Genomic DNA, 22,119 nt, shown 5'->3' with positions numbered 1-22,119 from the left:
GCGCAACAGCTTTTCCTAAAAATGTTTAGAGGAATGGGAGATTTGATATAGGCCAATAGTTAAACTTTTCTGGGTCAATGTTTGGCTTTTTATGGAGAGGCTTTATTACTGCCACTTTTAGTGAGTTTGGTACACATCCGGAGGATAGGGAGCTGTTTATTATGTTCAACATAGGAGGGCCAAGCACAGGAAATAGCTCTTTCAGTAGTTTAGTTGGAATGTGGTGTAGTAGGCAGCTGGAAGGTTTAGAGGCCATGACTATTATCGTGAATGTTTCGAGAGATTCAGGATTTAAAAACTTGAGTATCTCCATTGATCTTAGGTCCTGGCAGTTCTGTGCAGATTCAGGACAACTGAGTTTTGGAAATATACGCAGATTCAAAGAGGAGTCCGTAATCTGCTTTCTAATGATCATCATCTTTTCATCAAAGAAATTCATGAATGGTCTGGCCTTAAGAACGATCTGGCCTTAATGATAATGGCAGTTTACAATCCAGGGTTACTCGAAACAGTTTAGTCTCCTTAACTTGCTCAATTACCACATTATTCCACATTACTGTGACATCTGCTGATGTAAAAAGGGCTTTATAAATACACTGCTCAAAAAAATAAAGGGAACACTTAAACAACACAATGTAACTCCAAGTCAATCACACTTCTGTGAAATCAAACTGTCCACTTAGGAAGCAACACTGATTGACAATACATTTCACATGCTGTTGTGCAAATGGAATAGACAACAGGTGGAAATTATAGGCAATTAGCAAGACACCCCCAATAAAGGACTGGTTTTGCAGGTGGTGACCACAGACCACTTCTCGTCCTATGCTTCCTGGCTGATGTTTTGGTCACATTTTGAATGCTGGTGGTGCTTTCACTCTAGTGGTAGCATGAGACGGAGTCTACAACCCACACAAGTGGCTCAGGTAGTGCAGCTCATCCAGGATGGCACATCAATGCGAGCTGTGGCAAGAAGGTTTGCTGTGTCTGTCAGCGTAGTGTCCAGAGCATGGAGGCGCTACCAGGAGACAGGCCAGTACATCAGGAGACGTGGAGGAGGCCGTAGGAGGGCAACAACCCAGCAGCAGGACTGCTACCTCTGCCTTTGTGCAAGGAGGAGCAGGAGGAGCACTGCCAGAGCCCTGCAAAATGACTTCCAGCAGGCCACAAATGTGCATGTGTCTGCTCAAACGGTCAGAAACAGACTCCATGAGGGTGGTATGAGGGCCCGACATCCACAGGTGGGGGTTGTGCTTACAGCCCAACACCGTGCAGGACGTTTGGCATTTGCCAGAGAACACCAAGATTGACAAATTCGCCACTGGCGCCCTGTGCTCTTCACAGATGAAAGCAGGTTCACACTGAGCACGTGACAGACGTGACAGAGTCTGGAGATGCCGTGGAGAACATTCTGCTGCCTGCAACATCCTCCAGCATGACCGGTTTGGTGGTGGGTCAGTCATGGTGTGGGGTGGGATTTCTTTGGGGGGCCGCACAGCCCTCCACGTGCTCGCCAGAGGTAGCCTGACTGCCATTAGGTACCGAGATGAGATCCTCAGACCCCTTGTGAGACCATATGCTGGTGCGGTTGGCCCTGGGTTCCTCCTAATGAAAGACAATGCTAGACCTCATGTGGCTGGAGTGTGTCAGCAGTTCCTGCAAGAGGAAGGCATTGATGCTATGGACCGCCCATTCCCCAGACCTGAATCCAATTGAGCACATCTGGGACATCATGTCTCGCTCCGTCCACCAACGCCACGTTGCACCACAGACTGTTTTTTTTTAGCAGTGTACATTTGATTGATTCTATTGGACTTATTTAGGTATGTTTATCCAGGTTTTGATCCATTTGCTTCTGTTCAAGAAAAGTTTTTCAACATAATAGGTGGAATGAATGCACCCCTGATCACACGCAAACCTTCATATCATAACCGCTACACACAGCCTACATCGTTGTCACCATATTAGCTAAAGTAAAGTCATAGTCAACATAGCTAATAGAACTAACGACTTAGTAAACCCACTACAAATCATGCAGTACAGTCAGTAAACAGTTTAGCAGTTAAACCAGTGGACACCGGTGGCAATACATTAGTAAAACCAAAAGCTTACCTTGACTTCGAAGAGTTCCAGTGTTGGATAGTCATAGCTAGCTAGCTAACATAGCATCCCTCTGTTTGAGCTGGGTTATTAAGTAGGCTAAACTAGCTAGCTGCATTTGCTACTTTGGAAAGTGAAAGTGGAAAGAAAATGATGAAATATAGCTAGCGCTCTCTCTCTCTCTCTTGCTCCTTCATTTTTGAAGAAATTAATTTGTTCAAAACTGTTCAACTATTGTTTTTCTCTCTCTTTGAGTGAACTACTCAACAGATTTTACGTACTGCAGCGCTAGCTGTACATTTTTAGTCATTTAGCAGACGTTCTTATCCAGAGCGACTTACAGTTAGTGAGTGCATACATTTTCATACTGGCCCCCCGTGGGAAACGGACCCACAACCCTGGCGTACCAAGCACCATGCTCTACCAACTGAGCTACACGGGGCCCTATAGCTTTCAGTACTAGATTAATGATCTGATCCTTTGATTGGGTGGACAACATGTCAGTTCATGCTGCAAGAGCTCTGATAGGTTGGAGGATGTCCTCCGGAATTTATTATAATTACTTTGTAAGTCTATGGAAGGGGGTGAGTGGTAGGCCACACAAGCATACAGAAATGGTTTGTCGAGATCGGTATGGAAGAACTTAACTGGCCTGCACAGAGCCCTGACCTTAACCCCATCAAACACCTTTGGGATGAATTGGAACGCTGACTGCGAGCCAGGCCTAATTGCCCAACATCAGTGCCCGACCTCACCAATGCTCTTGTTGCTGAATGTAAGAAAGTCCCTGCAGCAATGTTCCAACATCTAGTGGAATGCCTTCCCAGAAGAGTGGAGGCTGTTATAGCAGCAAAGGGGGGACCAACCCCATATTAATGCCCATGATTTTGGAAGGAGATGTTCGACGACCACGTGTCCACATACTTTTGGTCATGTGGTGTATACACACACACGTGTGTATGTGTGTATATGTTAATATGTTCCTGTTGTGTTCCTTAATCGGTGCTGCAAAACCTATCCATGGTAAGTTTTAAATGACACCAATGCTCACCTGACTACCTTTAATCTTTAGACAAGTCTATGAAAACAAATACTGTTCAGATCCCTTCAAAAGTTTGTGTTGCTGTGAATAACTTTTCTGAGTCAGGCATGATATCACAAAACACTCTAAATTGGGGACTGATATGGTTAGTGTTGACAGTTGGACATGTTTTACCAGATGGCAATGCTTGTGGGGGGGATACTGTACAATATACGTGTCAAAACATAAAATCTGAAATCATACAAGCAAAACAATTTGCAGATGGCATTTGGAAGGAATTAGTGTTTAATTCAAAACCACAGTGGTACAGTATGAGAATCATGAAGAACATAGACATCTTATTTTTTCCCTACTGACTTTGACAAACCTCAAATTGATACAACACTTGTTAAATGAGAACTGGTTTGGCATGTATGTGTTTAAATGTATGCCAGTAAATAGTGTGCTGAAAAATAAGAAAATAAATGTAATGTCTTCTCATTCTTTGAAAAAGCCTTCTAAACCTCTTATATAGCACTACAACAGCTGTCCAAGTCTGATGTGTGAGAAGATGGGAAAATAAGAATGGATGAGACAAACATGGAGAGGCACCGGCGCCGTTTTGGCAACTCCTAATTGGGGCTTTTAAAGGTGTAATGAGATTATATAAACATGTCCGGAAACCAGGATCAGTATCAGGTCTTTATGCTTGTTGTCACATATCGCTGAGTGCTGGAACCTTTGTCCATCTGAAGATCTATAAAGACACAAAACATTTCATTAAACACTTATCCAGGCCTTGTGTTAGGCCTGGAGAAGTGTTATGCCTTGTTGAAAGCCTACAGTATTTTATAACTTACCTAGGCATTTTGGCAATAGAATAAGTTTTCAAATGATGCCCACCTGACCCAGATTGCAATCTATAATGGACCGTTTTTGGATTGCGTAAACAACAGTAATTGTGTAATGGTGAGGATATAGGGCTATGTTCCAAGCTTCAGTTGATCAATGGAAAAGCTAGGAGAGCTAAAATTGAAAGCTCTTTCCTTGAGTCATACGATTTAATTATTGACAAATGCTGTGAAAAGTACAGTAAATGTAAAATGCACATAAAATCTAGTGTAATGTTTGGATTCAGTCGTGTCAGGTGAACTGTTGTCCTCCCCTTTGGTCTGATAATTTTGCCATAATCTCCAAAGTGTTCCCTTTCAATTACTACCATGGTTATGCATATGCTTCTCATATTTATTCTGCTAGAACATTTTCAATTTAGCCCTATCCATATACATTTACATGCATACCCATATCCTGTTATTATTCAAGATCATCAAGTATTCCGTTTTTGAGTTGACGCATATAAACATCACGTCCCGTATAGAATAATCCGGATAAACCCGTATTTTGGTTATGAGAAATCCGTCTAGAATGCCTGGGTTATGCTGATCTTAGATGGGATACTGTGGAATGTAAACATCTTATCCCATTTACTGTTGTTTTTCGCGGTCTGCACAGGCTCAGTTTCGCATAGTATGCTGTCATGGGTGTTGTGTGATGATTTCATCTGCTTTTCTACAGTTAGATACATGCAGCTTCCTCTTGTCATAACTTGTTGCCCTAGAAAACTAAATAAAGATGCCATAAATCGAGTACATGCATCAGTAGCCTACACTAATCTAGTTGACACCGGTAAAGTTATCTATTCCACTTCAGCTTCTCTCACTGAGCAAGGATGTTTAGGGACCGGGAGAAAACACACTAATTCCAAAAAAGTGGAAAGATTGTTGAGAGTGGCCCGCCGGCTCTCTGGAATCAGCAGCTGCATTTAAGAGAGAGGGAGATAGAGAGAGAGATGGAAGAATTATTGTGCTACCCAACGATGTAATCAGGACAATATAATCAGTCAAAGCAATAGGCCTATAGGGTTGGGAAAATGGTCCATGGGATTCTGGGGACAGTGGCAAAGTTGTTAGCAGACTGCTATGGCACACCAGGCCCAACTGCTAACAACATGCTATGACTTACATCACTGATTGAGACACTAATGAAGCTAGAATTTTGCGCAGCACAACTGCCATTCACTGCCTGTACTCTCCTGAAAACGTCTAAAGAAGTGGAAACCATGTGGAAAAGGCATGGATTATAGCACCACTGTCTCTCAGTGTGTTTGTCTCAGTGTGTGTGTGTGTGTGTGTGTGTGTGTGTGTGTGTGTACTCCTCGGGATAAGAGTGCATCTGTCTGCTCCAGGGTGGTAAGTTCCGAATGGTACTGTTTGTTCAGGGGGGCTTGTTCAGGGGTCCAACCAGCTTCTCTGAGAGTTGCCCTGTATCCAGACTTCCAATGCCAAAGGTTTTCCACTTTAATTTTGAGGGTGACTCCAAATCCAGACCTCCATGGGTTGATACATTTGATTTCCATTGATAATTTTTGTGTGATTTTGTTGTCAGCACATTCAACTATGTAAAGAAAAAAGAATTTAATACGATTATTTCATTCATTCAGATCTAGGATGTGTTGTTTAAGTGTTCCCTTTATTTTTTTTAGCAGCGTATATCAGTGGAGGCTCCTCAGAGGAGGAAGGGGAGGACAATCCTCCTCAGTGAATTTCATAAAAAGATTTTTTTTAAAACATTTAAAAACTTATCCAAATAATTGATTAAAACACACTATTTTGCAAAGAAGGTCTACAGTATCCTCAACAGCACTCTGTAGGGTAGCACCATGGTGTAGCCGGAGGACAGCTAGCTTCCGTCCTCCTCTGAGTACATTGACTTCAGTACAAAACCTAGGAGGCTCATGGTTCTCACCCCCTTCCATAGACTTACTGAGTAATTATGACAACTTCCGGAGGACGTCCTCCAACCTATCAGAGCTCTTGCAGCATGAACTGACATGTTGTCCACACAATCAAAGGATCACAGAATTAATCTAGTATTGAAAGCATAAGCTACAGCTACCTAGCACTGCAGTGTATAAAATGTGGTGAGTAGTTGTCTCATAGAGAGAGAAAGAAAATAGTTGAACGGTTTTTAACAAATCAATTTCTTCTTAAATGAAGGAGAAACAAGAGATAAGTAGAGAGAGAGAGAGTATCATTTGTTTTCACTTTCAGTTTCTATACTTAGCTAGCAAATGCAGCTAGCTAGTTTAGCCTACTGAAACACCCTGCTCAAACAGAGGAATGTTATGTTGGCTATGACTATCAATGCTATGTTGGCTATGCCTGTCTGTCTGTCTGTCTGTCTGTCTGTCTGGCTGTCTGGCTGTCGGTCTATCTATCTATCGTTAGTCGATTAGAATATAGACAATCCGCTAACAGCATACAGGTCTCAGGGAAAAAAATCTTATTTTAAAGTATTTTAAATACCTCTCAGAAAAAGCAGCAGAAACAACAGATCACATACTATTTCACTGTCCATTCCATTTAATAGGATTTCATAATAATAAGGATAATACGTTTTCATCAAGTCATAATTAGAGTTGCAAAGGGAGGGTATGATGAACATATCATCTTCAGATTGCAAAGATATACAGTACCAGTCAAAAGTTTGGACAAACCTACTCATTCCAGGGCTTTTCTTAATTTGTACTATTTTCTACATTGTATAATAATAGTGATGACATCAAAACTATGAAATAACACATATGGAATCATGTAGTAACCAAAAAAGTGTTAAACAAATCAAAATATATTTTATATTTGAGATTCTTCAAATAGCCACCCTTTGCCTTGACGACAGCTTTGCACACTCTTGGCATTCTTTGCACACTTGTTTATTTTGTGAGAAGGTAATGTGATGACATTGGCAATAATGACCAATCTATTACATCGGGATTGGTTGTGGTTAGGTAGGTAACGTGTTTGCTGGGCATTTCTCCGATCAAATAGCCTAACCTAAATGGCGCCGATCAAATATAAATTGCGCTGACATCTTCACAAATACCATATCCTAAAAACAGCAAGTCAAAGTAAAATGGAGAATATGGAATTGAGACTACTCACAACTGCTGTCCAGGAGTTTCACCCCATGGGCTAAAATGTCATGATTAGTGGTTTCAAGTTTGTAGGCCTATTGAAGAGCTGATCGTAGCGAAAAAGAAAATACTCATACATTTTCCACTGTGTAAACACATTGATTTTCTTTGCAAAGATTTTCCTATGCACTTGTGATTTGAAACAATCCACAGCAAAAACAACAAAGAAGCTAATGATCCTCTGTGGCTAAGTCAAGCTCTCTGGTAAAGTATTTTGAATGATTTTATTTAGAAAGGAGTAATTATATAATTTTGGCAAAACATACATTTACTTTAGGGGAAGCCAGCATCCGAACCGTGCACTGTGCAACATATGCACTCCCTACTGTAAGTCGCTCTGGATAAGAGCGCCTGCTAAATTACTAAAATGTAAATCTCTTCGCCCTAACAATGCGAGTTGTTGTCCCAAAGGCGGAATTTAGGCGACAAGCTTAGGTCTGCAAATTATTTTCATAGAAATGCATTGGGCTTATTCAGGACAGATTTTCGTGGAGAGTTAGCTCTCTTGCTTCGCCTCTTCCGCTCTGCTGAAACTAGCGAGCGAAACAGCGCCCTTCTGTCTTACTATATGTAGCCCATGTATCTGATGCTGTCTGGATAGAAAAGGTATGACATGCCATACTCTTTTTGTCCAGACAGCATCAGATACATGGTCTACACATACGGAGACAGATGGGCGTTGTTTTGCTCGCTTGGATACTTTACCTGAGATTGATGCGTCTTTCTGTCAGCGTGCATCTCTCAAATAAATTATCAATATTTTATTTGGACGGGGAAGGAGGTATGGTAGGGCGGGCCAGGCCCCCTAGGGCCGCCCATAACGCTGGCCCTGTTTGAAATAATATTTGCCTGTCTATATAGGGTCCCACAGTTGACAGTGCAAGTCAGAGCAGAAACTATACCATGAAGTCCAAGGAAATGTCCATAGATCTCCGAGATAGAATTGTGATGAGGCATATATCTAGGGAAGGGTATAAAACAATTTCTAGAGTGTTGAAAGTCTCCAAGAGCACAGTGGTTTCCATCATTGGGAAATGGAAAATATATGGAACTACCCAGACTCTTCTTAGAGCTGGCCGTCCGACCAAACTGAGCAACCGGGGAAGAAGGACCTTGGTCAGGGAGGTGACCAAGAACCCAATGACCACTCTGACAGAACTACAGAGTTCCTTGGCTGAGATGGGAGAACCTGCCAGAAGGACAACAGTCTCTACAGCCTCACCAATCTGGGCTTTATGTGAGAGTGACCAGACGGAAGCCACTTCTGAGAAAAAGGCAGCACGCCTGGAGTTTGCGAAAAGTCACATGAAAGACTCTGAGAGCATAAGGCAAAATATTATGTGGTCTGCTGAGACACAAATGTAAATATTTGGCCTGAATGCAAAGCACTATGTCTGGAGAAATCCAGGCACAGCTCATCACCTGTCTAACACCATGCCTACCATGATGCATGGTGGTGGCAGCATCATGCTATGGGGATGCTTTTCAGCAGCAGGGAGTGGGAGATTGGTAAGGATAGAGGGAACAATGAATGGAGCCAAATACAGGCAAATCCATGATGCGAACCTGCTTCAGAGTGCGAATGACCTTTGGCACGGATTTACGTTCCAACAGGACAATGACCCCAAGCATACAGCCAAAGCAATGCTTAAATGGCTTCAGAACAAGAATGTGAAAATCATTGAGTGGCCAGGCCAAAGCCCAGACTTGAATCCCATAGAAAATCTGTGGAAAGACTTGAAAATCTGTGGAAAGACTTGAAGCTCATCTGGAAGAAAGGGAGAAAATCCCCAAATCCAGATGAGCAAAGCTGATACAGACATACCCAAGATGACTGACTCAAAGCTATAATCGCTGCCAAAGGTGCTTTCTATACCAAGTTGAGAGTCTCATCTTTCAGATGCAATTGGAACTGAGTTGATAGCCCATTGCGTTCCAAAGTCTTAATAAAAACACAATTACCCACCACAAAGCTAGGTGTCGCTAACAGTGTTCAGCCAATCAGGTGGCCCCTAACAAAGAGAGTCAAGCCCATGTCCGTTTGTACAATGTGCAATGATTGGCTGACATACAGTGAGGAAAAAAAGTATTTGATCCCCTGCTGATTTTGTACGTTTGCCCACTAACAAAGACATGATCAGTCTATCATTTTAATGGTAGGTTTATTTGAACAGTGAGAGACAGAATAACAACAAAAAAGGTCAAAATTTTTATAATTAAATAAGTATTTCACCCCTCTGCAAAACATGACTTAGTACTTGGTGGCAAAACCCTTGTTGGCAATCACAGAGGTCAGACTTTTCTTGTAGTTGGCCACCAGGTTTGCACACATCTCAGGAGGGATTTTGTTCCACTCCTCTTTGCAGAACTTCTCCAAGTCATTAAGGTTTCAAGGCTGACGTTTGGCAACTCGAACCTTCAGCTCCCTCCACAGATTTTCTATGGGATTAAGGTCTGGAGACAGGCTAGGCCACTCCAGGACCTTAATGTGCTTCTTCTTGAGCCACTCCTTTGTTGCCTTGGCCGTGTGTTTTGGGTCATTGTCATGCTGGAATACCCATCCACAACCCATTTTCAATGCCCTGGCTGAGGGAAGGAGGTTCTCACCCAAGATTTGACGGTACATGGCCCCGTCCATCGTCCCTTTGATGCGGTGAAGTTCTCCTGTCCCCTTAGCAGAAAAACACCCCCAAAGCATAATGTTTCCACCTCCTTGTTTGACGGTGGGGATGGTGTTCTTGGGGTCAAAGGCAGCATTCCTCCTCCTCCAAACACGGCGAGTTGAGTTGATGCCAAAGAGTTCGATTTTGGTCTCATCTGACCACAACACTTTCACCCAGTTCTCCTCTGAATCATTCAGATGTTCATTGGCAAACTTCAGACGGCCCTGTATATGTGCTTTCTTGAGAAGGGGGACCTTGCGGGCGCTGCAGGATTTCAGTCCTTCACGGCGTAGTGTGTTACCAATTGTTTTCTTGGTGACTATGGTCCCAGCTGCCTTGATCATTGACAAGATCCTCCCGTGTAGTTCTGGACTGATTCCTCACCGTTCTCATGATCATTGCAACTCCACGAGGTGAGATCTTGCATGGAGCCCCAGGCCGAGGGAGATTGACAGTTATTTTGTGTTTCTTCGATTTGCGAATAATCGCACCAACTGTTGTCACCTTCTCACCAAGCTGCTTGGCGATGGTCTTGTAGCCCATTCCAGCCTTGTGTAGGTCTACAATCTTGTCCCTGACATCCTTGGAGAGCTCTTTGGTCTTGGCCATGGTGGAGAGTTTGGAATCTGATTGATTGATTGCTTCTGTGGACAGGTGTCTTTTATACAGGTAACAAACTGAGATTAGGAGCACTCCCTTTAAGAGTGTGCTCCTAATCTCAGCTCGTTACCTGTATAAAAGACACCTGCGAGCCAGAAATCTTTCTGATTGAGAGGGGTCAAATACTTATTTCCCCCATTAAAATGCAAATCAATTTATATCATTTTTGACATGCGTTTTTCTGGATTTTTTTGTTGTTATTCTGTCTCTTACTGTTCAAATAAACCTACCATTAAAATTATAGACTGATCATTTCTTTGTCAGTGGGCAAAGGTACAAAATCAGCAGGGGATCAAATACTTTTTTTCCCTCACTGTAGTATGCTACTTCCTGGTATAGCACTAGCATGATGGTGGAAAAGACGGTAGGCATATTTTCTCACCTTTAAAGTTGGTAAAGGAGGACGTCTGAATGGAGCATCTTTAATGTACTAGCTCGCTCAAGGGCCGAATGAGTGTGCGAGCTGATGTACATTTGTGCCTCCAGACGATAGTGGATCCGTCAAAAGACGGGTAAATAGCGACCACTAGCGGCTGTCAAGGCTGCCCTTTCCCCTGTCCTGTTTATTGTTTTGTATGTTGTTCTTTTTGAAAGCAATTTTTTTTTATTGTGTGCAACTTTAAGTTAATTTTAGCCTACAGTTCAGGAATATTTTATTTTCCCCTTTAGTTAAAACATTGCCATATTTTATTTCTTTATTTGAGATTTTGCAGGATGAATTCTCTTGAGATGCACCATCTCATTTTCAAGAGTGTCCAAATGAAAAAACTAAATATACAAACAATACTTAGTACCAATAATATAATGGCAACAATTATATTAACAAAGAAATCATAATAATTAATAAGGAAAACTTACATTAACAGCAAAAATATATAGATTTGCCGTGGTAAACGAGGAAATAGGCTACTTCATCTCAATTGTAGGCCTACGGAATGATTGTGAAATATATACTATGGCAATATAGCTAGCCTGCCTTACACATTTTATGAATGGAAAAGTCATGTTAGTGTACTACTATTCATTGTTCATTTCTTTTTTTATGTAATCTATTAATGATTTTACTTCTCTAAATAAAATTGTTGTAGCAGTAGTTTTATTAGCTATATGTCACGGATTCTGCCGAGGCTGCTCCTCCTCCTTGCTCGGGCAGGCTTCGGCGTTCGTCGTCCCCGGAGTACTAGCTACCACCGTTGGATGTTTCGATGTTTGTTTGGTTTGGTCTGTCTGTTGCACCTGTGTCCGTTTGTGTCTAATTATGTGTCCTATAAGTTTTCTGCTTTGTGTATGTGAGTTTGTGTGTTGTTGTCCGCCTGTCCGTTGATGTCAGAGTTTTGTACTCATTTAGTTAGTGTTTTACGCACTGCTTGCGTAATCGCTCGCCTCCAGTGTTTGAGGCCCATTTATTTTTGTATTGTATATTTGACTAGTAAAGTCTGTTTGACTGAGCTTCTGTGTCCTGCGACTGACTCCGACACCGCATCCACATCAGCCCCATTGACACTATATGCCTATTAGTAGTTGTACAAACAACTATATTGAATAATCACCCTTAGACTGCTAAAATAGCAGGGTTAATTTGTTCCAATGATGATACCCAACAGATGGTTAACATATCAATAAAGACTTTGGCAGCAATCGGGACTACAAGTTAAAACTGACATCAACTTTAAGGAGCGGCAATTCGGTTGCAATTGAGATCAGCTGTGGGGGTGCTTTTAGCACGTATTGATGGTTTAATGATAGATTACCTCATGTTAGTACGCATGCCAATGCTGATTGCAATTGACCTCTGAGTTTAAAGAGTCCAGTGTCTGCCTAACCTGCTTTCGCTATTTCACTATAGTTTCAAACAACTCTATGATCAAGCTTTAATCTATAACAGTATATATTTTTTGGAGCAATTATTGGTTTTCAGATCATAAACAAGTTAACTCACTATTTTAAGCTAGAGGGGACTGTTAACAGTGTACTGTAAAATATGCATGCTCCTGACAATTATCCTTTGGGCTAAACAAGCGAATCACCAGTCAACTAACTTCTGCCTTGATGGCCCCTGCTTCATAGCACAAGTCAAAGTATTTATCTGTCTAGGAAATGTCACTGGACCAAAGATGAGCATTTTTAGTGTTTAGTGAGACCCTCAATAGTTTGATAATAAACAAAGAATACACCTGCAAGCAAAGTTGTAATAAAATTACTTTAGTTTATTGCTTTTTTTTACAGACAAATCTATAAAATGGTTTGAGGAAACCATTAGCCATTGTTGATGTATAAGCCTTTGACATGGTAAAACAAAATGGTAAAACTACTGTTTTATATAATTATTGAACACAATAGATAATACATATGTCTATATCTGTAAAATATTCAACTTGCATTGACACACAAATTAAACATCTAAGTTCTACCTTGATAGTTATTGATGTATGTACAGATGTCCTGTCTTTATCCTTTCCTTAAAGGTACATACACTGTCCTCTCTAACACAAACACATACATACAGATGCACCGATGCACACACACACACACACACACACACACACACACACACACACACACACACACACACACACACACACACACACACACACACACACACACACACTATAGTGGAGGCTGCTGGGGGAGAACGTCTCATAACAATGGCCAGAACGGAGCAAATGGAATGGCATCAAACACCTGGAAACCATGTGTTTGATGTATTTGATACCATTCCACTGATTCTGCTCCAGTCATTACCACGAGCCCGTTCTCCCCAATTAAGGTGTCACCAACCTCCTGTGACACACACACACACACAGGCATGCACATACTCAGACAGGCATGCATGCGCAGACACACACACACGCACACATATCTGAACACGTCACTACATTTTTACTCTACATCATCACTTTTGTTCCTAGGAGAGTGAAAATAAAATTGTGAACACAAAACACCTACTAATCAAGATAGCTATCCTTAGATCTACATCAATTTCTACCTTTAAAAATGCATTACAATGCTCCTATGGACCAAGTATAAATACAGTATCATAAGTGAAGATATAGAAACACTAGCTTTTGTTTTTCTTTCTTGCTCGCGTTAAGTGCTCACATTTCTCGAGATGATGACGGAATCATGAGGGTTGCACATAAATTCTACCTTCTAAAAAAAGGAGGCTTATTCAACATTAATACAATGTGTTGAGGTTTACTTTACAGTCATGGAAACGACACACCTACATGCATATACTAGGTTCTAAAGTCTGAAGGAACCATAATAGTGAACACACAGGAGTCCATTCTCAGTAAAAGCTACAAAATCCCTCTCACGCTATGTATCGTCCTCAGTGAAAACAACAAAAAAGTTCCTTGCTTAATCAAGAATCGGTCTGTATGAAAAACAATTGCTATTTTAGAAGAATATGGGGTGGTTGTGCAGTACAGCAGTTGGAATTAGTACTTAAAATGGGAGCATGGGGTTTATTTCAAATGACACCCCATTCACCACATAGTGCACACATTTTGACCAAGTCCAAATATGCACAACATTGCAAATAAAGAGTGTCATTTGAGACACAGATATGGAGGAACGTTCTACAAAAATAATTATGTGTCTAGATTTCCTTGGACTGAGTAGCGCTTCACAAGGGATATAATTGATTTAAGTTTTATTTCCCCTGTGACTTTAATGGTTACACTACACTGGAAGCAGCTGACGTATGCAACCGAACATAATTGTTTTTGGGGGGCAAAAAATCTGTGTTTCAGTTAAATAATTTTATAATAATACATTTTCAATCTAAATCAACATGTATAAACAGGTAGGCCTACTGAGAAAATATGCACAGTAGGACCATTGTATTTATATGACCCCTGTGATTAGTTTCACACTGTTAATGAAATACTTGTGGCCAAATTCTTTATCTAAATTGTAAAATAAATAAATAAATACATTAATATTACATTGCAGAAAAAAACTGTGGTATGCACTGAGTGTACAAAACATTAAGAACACCTGCTCTTTCCATGACATAGAGTGGCCAGGTGAATCCAGGTGAAAGCTATGATCCCTTATTGATGTCACTTGTTAAGTCCACTTCAATCAGTGTAGATGAAGGGGAGGAGACAGGTTAAATAATGATTTTAAAGACTTAAGACAATTGAGACATGGATTGTGTATGTGTGTCATTCAGAGGGTGAATGGACAAGACAAAATATTTAAGTGCCTTTGAACAGGGTATGGTAGAAGGTACCAGGCACACCGGTTTGTGTCAAGAACTGCAACGCTGCTGGGTTTATCACGCTAAACAGTTTCCCGTGTGTATCAAAAATGGTCCACCACCCAAAGGACATCCAGCCAACTTGACATAACTGTGGGAAACATTGATGTCAACATGGTCCGGGGGGGGTTGCAACTCAATATTAGGAAGGTATTCTTAATGTTTTGTACACTCGGTGTACATTACTTGCATGCATTGAACAAATCACAATTATTCACACTGTGCACATATGCGATAGAACTATCACAGTGAAATGCCTGTACCTGCTTTGGACTGACACAAATAGCCTCTCAGCAATATAACATGTTGAATTCTACATTAATTAAGCGGTGGTCTAATTAAATTGGCTGAGTTTATTCAAGTTATTTTACAGTGTGGTAAACAGAAGTGCATTCCTGATTAACACTTTCATATCTCATAGTTTCAATGTAGTCAGCGCAAGGCAAGGTCCAATGTAACAGGGTAAGAATACATGGATTCAAGAGCCCTTTTCATACCCTGTTGAAAAATGTAAATTATCTGACATCTTTTTTTGCTGTAGAGAAGGATTCTAATGTATATTGGGACATGATACTTGGGAAACACCTGAAGGATGGCAGCTTTACTGCAGCAATTCTGTCACTGACATCCCTCTCACTTCTAGAGATGGATTCATCAAACGTGAATATGATACCATTCTGTAAAGGTCTCTCTGACCTCTGCCAATGGTGGAAGCCCTGGTTTTGTTGTCTTTGATAATATTAATAACTACAGTCACACTGCTGGTGGATCAGTAGATTGGTAGGTTATAGGGGAAATCGTATGTGTCTTTAGAAACCACATATCTAAGAGCCATGCTTTGGGCTAAACATACACATGATCTGCACAACATACATCTGTGTACCAACACACAGTCATTTTCCAACCATAGATATTTAAGCTCTATAGTTATATGGCTCTAACACTCGCTATCTCATGTACCCAATAACTCCACACACAACAATTGATGGATCTACTTGATTCAGAAGATTGCAGCTATTTAAACATCAGCCTCATGCAATAACAGTAGGCTCATTAGTGTACTCCCAAGGATTTCATCCATGTCAAACCGTTGATATGGGGATGGAAACAGCTGAACTGCTATTCTGACATAATTTCCATGTCCAATAAATATATATGTCCAAGAAATGTCTTATGTTTTAGGTTTACAGTAGGTTTGTATTGCATATATACCAGAGTTAACACTAAAATCATATTCCACAGTTCCAAATCTCCATATCTTTTCATGTTCTCTGTAGTTAAATGATGACTGAGGCCAAACATATTTAATCAATTACTAGTCTCCTTAGGCAGACAGGTTGCCTCCCACAATGTAAACAATGTTCCAGCTGTTGCCCTAGGTCTGGGATATCTGAGACTAATCAATTACCTATTTTGATCTCAAAATATTAACTTTGGACAATTTACTTTATGCATTAATTTATCCAAATAAAAACAGTTGAGTGAGAATAAAAGCAACAAAACTGTGTGCTAAGTGTCTTGTCCTCCATGACAACTAACCAACTCCTGTCTAAAAGGATACCATATGAAACTACTGTTACAAACACCATGCAAACAGGAATATAAATAAATGTTCAACCATCAACTTTGAAACAAGTCATATCATATTCAAATGTCCAGTTACTGTATATACGATATAGTATTTTTTATTTTACTTCAATACTTATATAGACTGTATAGTTAAATATTTCCAATATTATATTATTTTGATTGTAGGTAGTATTTGTGTGACACGTAATAAGTGTGCTGACTGAGGATAACTATTTACCACTATCTAATAGACAGACCCCAGACTTTATCACCTCTCCCTCAGCTAAGAGCTGTCAACAAAACCGGAGTGTCTTACTGGGATCTATGGGACCAGTTAAAAATAGGTCTGTCCCCTCACTGATTTCAGCATACTTTAAAATCAATTTGGGAAACAACTGAATATTTAATAATATCTCAAATAAACTCCATGAAGGATTCTATATATTTTTATCTGCCCATAGACCTGTATAGTTTTGTGGCATGAATCTAAACTTGATATTGAGCATTAGATGTCAATGTTGGTCCAGTAGGCTACATTTGCTCCAACTAAATAATGCTCAGTGGAGATGTTGGTTGACTAATGTCAGCTATGATTTCTTTAATCTTTTTTCACAAAGAAAACTGCATCATGTCCACATCAATAGTCAGTTAACAACTTCATGAACTATGTGATTTGTTGGAGCAAATTGTAGCTGACTGTTGAACCTCAAAGACAGTGTTGAAAACCACTGACTAGTGTCAAACATCCTTGCCTTGCCACTCAAGTAACTCACACCCTGTATACCCTTCCTACTCCCCAATCTGATATATAGATTTCTTTGCATTTTAGTTTTTGGTTCAATATTTACACATTAATCAGAATAGCAGCTTTTAAAAATGTTAGAACATCTATAATATGTCATAATATGTTAGATAAACAATATGCTTCACAAAATACAGTGCACATCACACACAAAATATCTTGTTTTTACGTAAACTATTCAATAAATTAAATTAATTTTATTTTGAAACAATATCATACAAAACATTATTTTGTTATTTATTTAGATAGAATGTATATTATATATCCTATGTTTCTATCATGTGTTGAACAGTGCCATCCATTGCACAGAAACTAACTGTATGTACATATATCTATATAATATTTGCTTACAAAAATAATTAATATGATTAATGTATTATTCCAGGGTTGATTCTTTAGACATGCCCTTGTAAATATGCAGAAGGTAGGGATTCACAGTCATATTATATTTAGCAAATAAATGGCTGTGCCACATTGAAAATAAATTGTTTCTTTCCATCCTAGTACAAGGTTGTGAAGATTTGCAGTGATGATGGGTTCAAAACTATCCATTCAAAATAGTTGTATTTCACTGCTAATTTTCAGCTAAAGCATAGTTTGTTCATTCACCACACAGTTTTGCCTTTGTACTAAAAAGAGGTTTGTATCAAAAAGGTATTTATTTTCCTATGGCACAATTTGTATATTTGTATTTGGCAAGAATTGTAGAATTCACATTTCTAGACTGGAATTAGTGTAAACCAAATGATGATAAAGAGAAACAGATGTATTTACTAAAATACTAAAATATATCAATGTTCACAAACATTATATATTTCTGAGTGTCTCTATATTAGCAATTTACATTTTCTAATGTAGACTACATTGTAATATATTCAAATTGTTGCCATTTGTTATGACTGTATCAAACACATGGAATTCTGTTTTAGATTATAACACAGTAGTTTCTTGACATCCATATCTACTTTATATCAATATTTCAGGGTTTCTCTTTACAGTTGTATAACTGTATTAACAATAGTTTATGCCACCTAAAAGTCTTGTCAGCACTAGGCCCTGATCAAGAGGAGCATCAGGTACAGCTGGTGCTAATATGCATTAAATGATCGGACAAATCACACTATTTACAGGAATCAACTTGGGGGTCAACACCAACTCCATCAGAATTCAGTCAGTCCGTAAACTGACTGGTATGAAGATGACCTCAACCCTGACAACAGCATCCTGGTAGCAGTTTGCCTGTCTCCTCCACACATGTCACTGTGTGCTGTGCCTATGCATGCAGTTATCCTTCCTTCCTTCCTTCAGATTGATATAGACTGGGCTGCTGCTCAGGAGTCCTCAACTGACCTTGTCCCCAAGGTGACAATCCATTGGAAGACACGTCGATGATGATTGATGAATTCTCGACCCATCCCCTTCCCTCAATGCCTTCAACACATCATATCGTACATTACATAAAAAAACAAATGCACAACAACAAAAAGATAAAAAGATATGTGTATCCTCTAAATAAATTAACAGATTAATAATACAAGTAAAAATAAAATAGACGAGCAATGAAACGATATCCATCCCTCTCTTGCAAGTAACCCACATACCTACAAAAAGAAGAAGAAAAGCAACAATATTGACAGACAGGTCAAGTAAAACACAAGGACTAACAGAACAAAAACGTCTGGTCTACCAAACAGAAATTACGTTTAGTTTGGGGAATAATTTGTCTTTGGGATATGTCCACTCCTCAGTATAAGAAGAAACTCATGTGCCATTTGACATCTAGTGATCTGATAGCCATAGAAGAACCTAAACAGGTTGATGCCACAGCTTTCTAGATGATGAAAGGAGCAGACATAATGCTGGTAGGGGTGACTGATATTCAATTAGAATTTAGCCAGTGCCTTTAGGGGGCTCAAGGGGATGATACTAACTATTTTGTGCAAAGTGAGCTGATATGTTATGAGTGTGTGTGTGTGTGTGAGTGTGTGTGTGTGTGTGTGGAGGGGTGTTGGTGGGATGTGAGGGATGTGACTGGAGTAGAAGTGTAGGGTCAATGGAAGCACGGGCCATAAACCATTAAGATGCTAGGTGAGTGGGTGGTGAGGGGGTGTTGTTTTGATTTGAGGTTGTTTTCTCAGGAATAGATGGTGATGACCTCGCGTCCACCCCCACGTACTAGGAGGACCCGGTTGAGGCCCTCAGTGAGGACCTCCAGGAACTCCATATCTGACAGAGGATTAGAGTAAAGGAATATGTAAGTTTTCACAACTGGCTTTCATAGCCTATTCATGCTAGCTATTTGCTATCCTGTTTAGCCCTTTGGTTTCACTTACATATATGACAGTATAAGCCACATATTGTTATAATATCATATAATATAATATGGTAGGCTATAATATGACACATCATGCCAAAGAAGTGATAGGATACAGTTTTCCTCTCCCATGCGGTTCTTGGGTGGTCCGGGCATGTTCAGCAGAACCAGCTTGGCATCCTTGGACTTCTTCATGATGACCTCGTTGAGCCTCAGAGCTGTGTGCATGCGCCTCACGTTGGACTGGTTCCTGATGGGACAGACAGGAGGTGAGGAAGGAATACAGTACAGGATGGATGTTGTGTCATTACTGCTATTTTTGCATGGAATTTTTTTTAAACATCATGACAATATAATACTTACAGGCTCTCCCACTCCCTGCAGCATGGTAGGAAGAGAAAGACAATGCAGAGATGACTCTTTACAATACTGAAGATACATTGAGAGGTTGTGCTGTGTGGATGACACTAAAAGCCTTTCAAACATTTGGGCCATTACTCCTGAAACTAGCTTTTCAACCGCTGCCACTCCCCGACCGCAACAACCTATAAATACATTCTCCATATCTTCTGTTTACTTTAGAAGTAGCTGAAGTCCACATAAGCCTTTGGACACAATGTGATTGAAAGTGAAAGTGAAAGCAGACTCACGGCTTCATGTTGAAGATGTCTTTGACCCCGCCCTGCTCTGGGTGGGCTGCTGCGGCCTGGTGCTCAGCCTTGTCTGTCCAGGTCATCTGCACCTCCGACCCGGGGGTGGCAACTCCCCCTGCAGGTGTGATGGGGGACGTGGGGCTGGTGGGGGTAGCGTTCTTATTGTGGATCAGCTGCACCTGTTTAGGGCGGGAGACAGCCACAGACTAAGAGAAGGACAACGTGACAGGGTGAAGGAAAGAAAGAGACACCTGTCAGTTGGGGTGACACATCAAAAACACCAGACCACCACTGGGCAGTGAGTTGAAAGCACAATTGGGGCACTTTAGCAAAGCATCTACGTAACATACTGCTCTGTCATATCCCTTCTTTATGCTGCAGAGGAAAAGGTCCCCTTAAAATGCTACACGCCTGAGGACAATGTCAAAGCGAGATAACTGGCATTTTGACAGAGGACAGAGGATTAGGTCATGCAGTAGGCCTAGAGATGAGAAAGGGGATAGAGCGTAGACCAACGGAAAATACAGTGGATGCGAGAGATGGTGAGAAATAAGAAGAAAGTTTAAACAGTAGAATGAAGGACTGATAGAGTAGTCATCTGCAGCTCAGTTGGTAGAGCATGGCGCTTGCAACACCAGGATAGCAGGTTTGATTCCCAGGACGACCCATGCACGCATGACTGTAAGTCGCTTTGGATAAAAGCGTCTGCTAAATGGCATATATTATTAAATTATATTATTATATTACAAGGGGTTATCAGAAAGCAGTGGAGGCTCTCTCAGAGGAGGAAGGGGAGGGCCATCCTCCTCAGTGAAAAACGGTAAAACGTTATATATATATATATATTTTTAGATAAAACTATGCTAAATATATTCACGTCACCAAATAATTGATTAAAACACACTGTTTTGCAATGAAGGTCTACAGTAGCCTCAACAGCACTCTGTAGGGTAGCACCATGGTGTAGCCGGAAGACAGCTAGCTTCCGTCCTCCTCTGGGTACATTGGTTCTCACCCCCTTCCATAGACTTACACAGTAATTATGTCAACTTCCGGGGGATGTCCTCCAACCCATCAGAGCTCTTGCAGCATGATCTGACATGTTGTCCACCCAATCAAAGGATCAGAGAATGAATCTATTACTGAAAGCATAAGCTACAGCTAGCTAGCACTGCAGTGCATAAAATGTGGTGAGTACTTGACTCAAAGAGAGAGAATGACAATAGTTGAACAGTTTTGAACAAATTAATTTATTCCTAAATGAAAGAGATGCAAGAGAGAGAGAGATATATATAGAGAGAAATTTGGTCTTTTTTTTTTTTTCACTTTCAGTTTCACTTACTTAGCTAGCAAATGCAGCTAGCTAGTTTAGCCTACTCAAACACATTTACATTTACATTTTAGTCATTTAGCAGACGCTCTTATCCAGAGCGACTTATAGTTAGTGCATACATTATTTTTTTATACCCCCTGTGGGAAACGAACCCACAACCCTGGCGTTGCAAACGCCATGCTCTACCAACTGAGCTACATCCCTGCCGGCCATTCCCTCCCCTACCCTGGACGACGCTGGGCCAATTGCGCACCGCCCCATGGGTCTCCCGGTCGCGGCCGGCTACGACAGAGCCTGGATTCGAACCAGGATCTCTAGTGGCACAGCTAACAATGCAGTGCCTTAGACCACTGCGCCACTCGGGAGTATGACAAACACCCTGCTCAAAGAGAGGGATGCCAGCTGGCTAGCTGGCTATGACTATCCAACACAACACTGGAACTCTTCCAAGTCAAGGTAAGCTTTTGGTTTTACTAATTTATTGCCACCAGGGCCCACTGGTGTAACTGCAAGACTTCTTACTGACTGTACACTGTAACGTTACTACATGATTGTAGTGGGTTTAGTAATGTGTTAGTTCTATTAGCTATGTTGACTATGATGTTACTTAAGCAAATATGGTGACAACGATCTAGGCTGTGTGTAGCAGTTCTGATATGGTTTGGCTTGTAAAGTTTTTTTTTGCCTGGTCACATACAGCTGAT

General features: G+C 40.6%; 1 protein-coding gene across 2 annotated transcripts in view; it reads right to left on the bottom strand.

Annotated features, from left to right (window-relative positions):
* Positions 1-14,847: 14,847 nt before the first annotated feature.
* The window catches only part of LOC121538594 (solute carrier family 12 member 5), a 94,140-nt gene continuing 86,868 nt past the window's right edge, over positions 14,848-22,119 (bottom strand). The window contains exons 23-26 of one of the 2 annotated variants that reach the window (XM_041846748.2): positions 20,080-20,288; positions 19,793-19,807; positions 19,546-19,679; positions 14,848-19,341 (exon numbers count right to left, since the gene is read on the bottom strand). In XM_041846748.2, the coding sequence (XP_041702682.1) occupies positions 19,250-19,341; positions 19,546-19,679; positions 19,793-19,807; positions 20,080-20,288 (450 nt within the window). In that variant the 3' untranslated portion in view covers positions 14,848-19,249. The remainder of the gene's footprint in view (positions 19,342-19,545; positions 19,680-19,792; positions 19,808-20,079; positions 20,289-22,119) is intronic. The other variant, XM_041846749.2, reaches the window with a different exon arrangement.

Source organism: Coregonus clupeaformis, chromosome 24, assembly GCF_020615455.1.
Source record: "Coregonus clupeaformis isolate EN_2021a chromosome 24, ASM2061545v1, whole genome shotgun sequence".
Lineage (NCBI taxonomy): Eukaryota > Metazoa > Chordata > Actinopteri > Salmoniformes > Salmonidae > Coregonus > Coregonus clupeaformis.
Note: the sequence above shows the minus strand (reverse complement) of the source record. Positions and strands in the feature narration are given on the sequence as shown.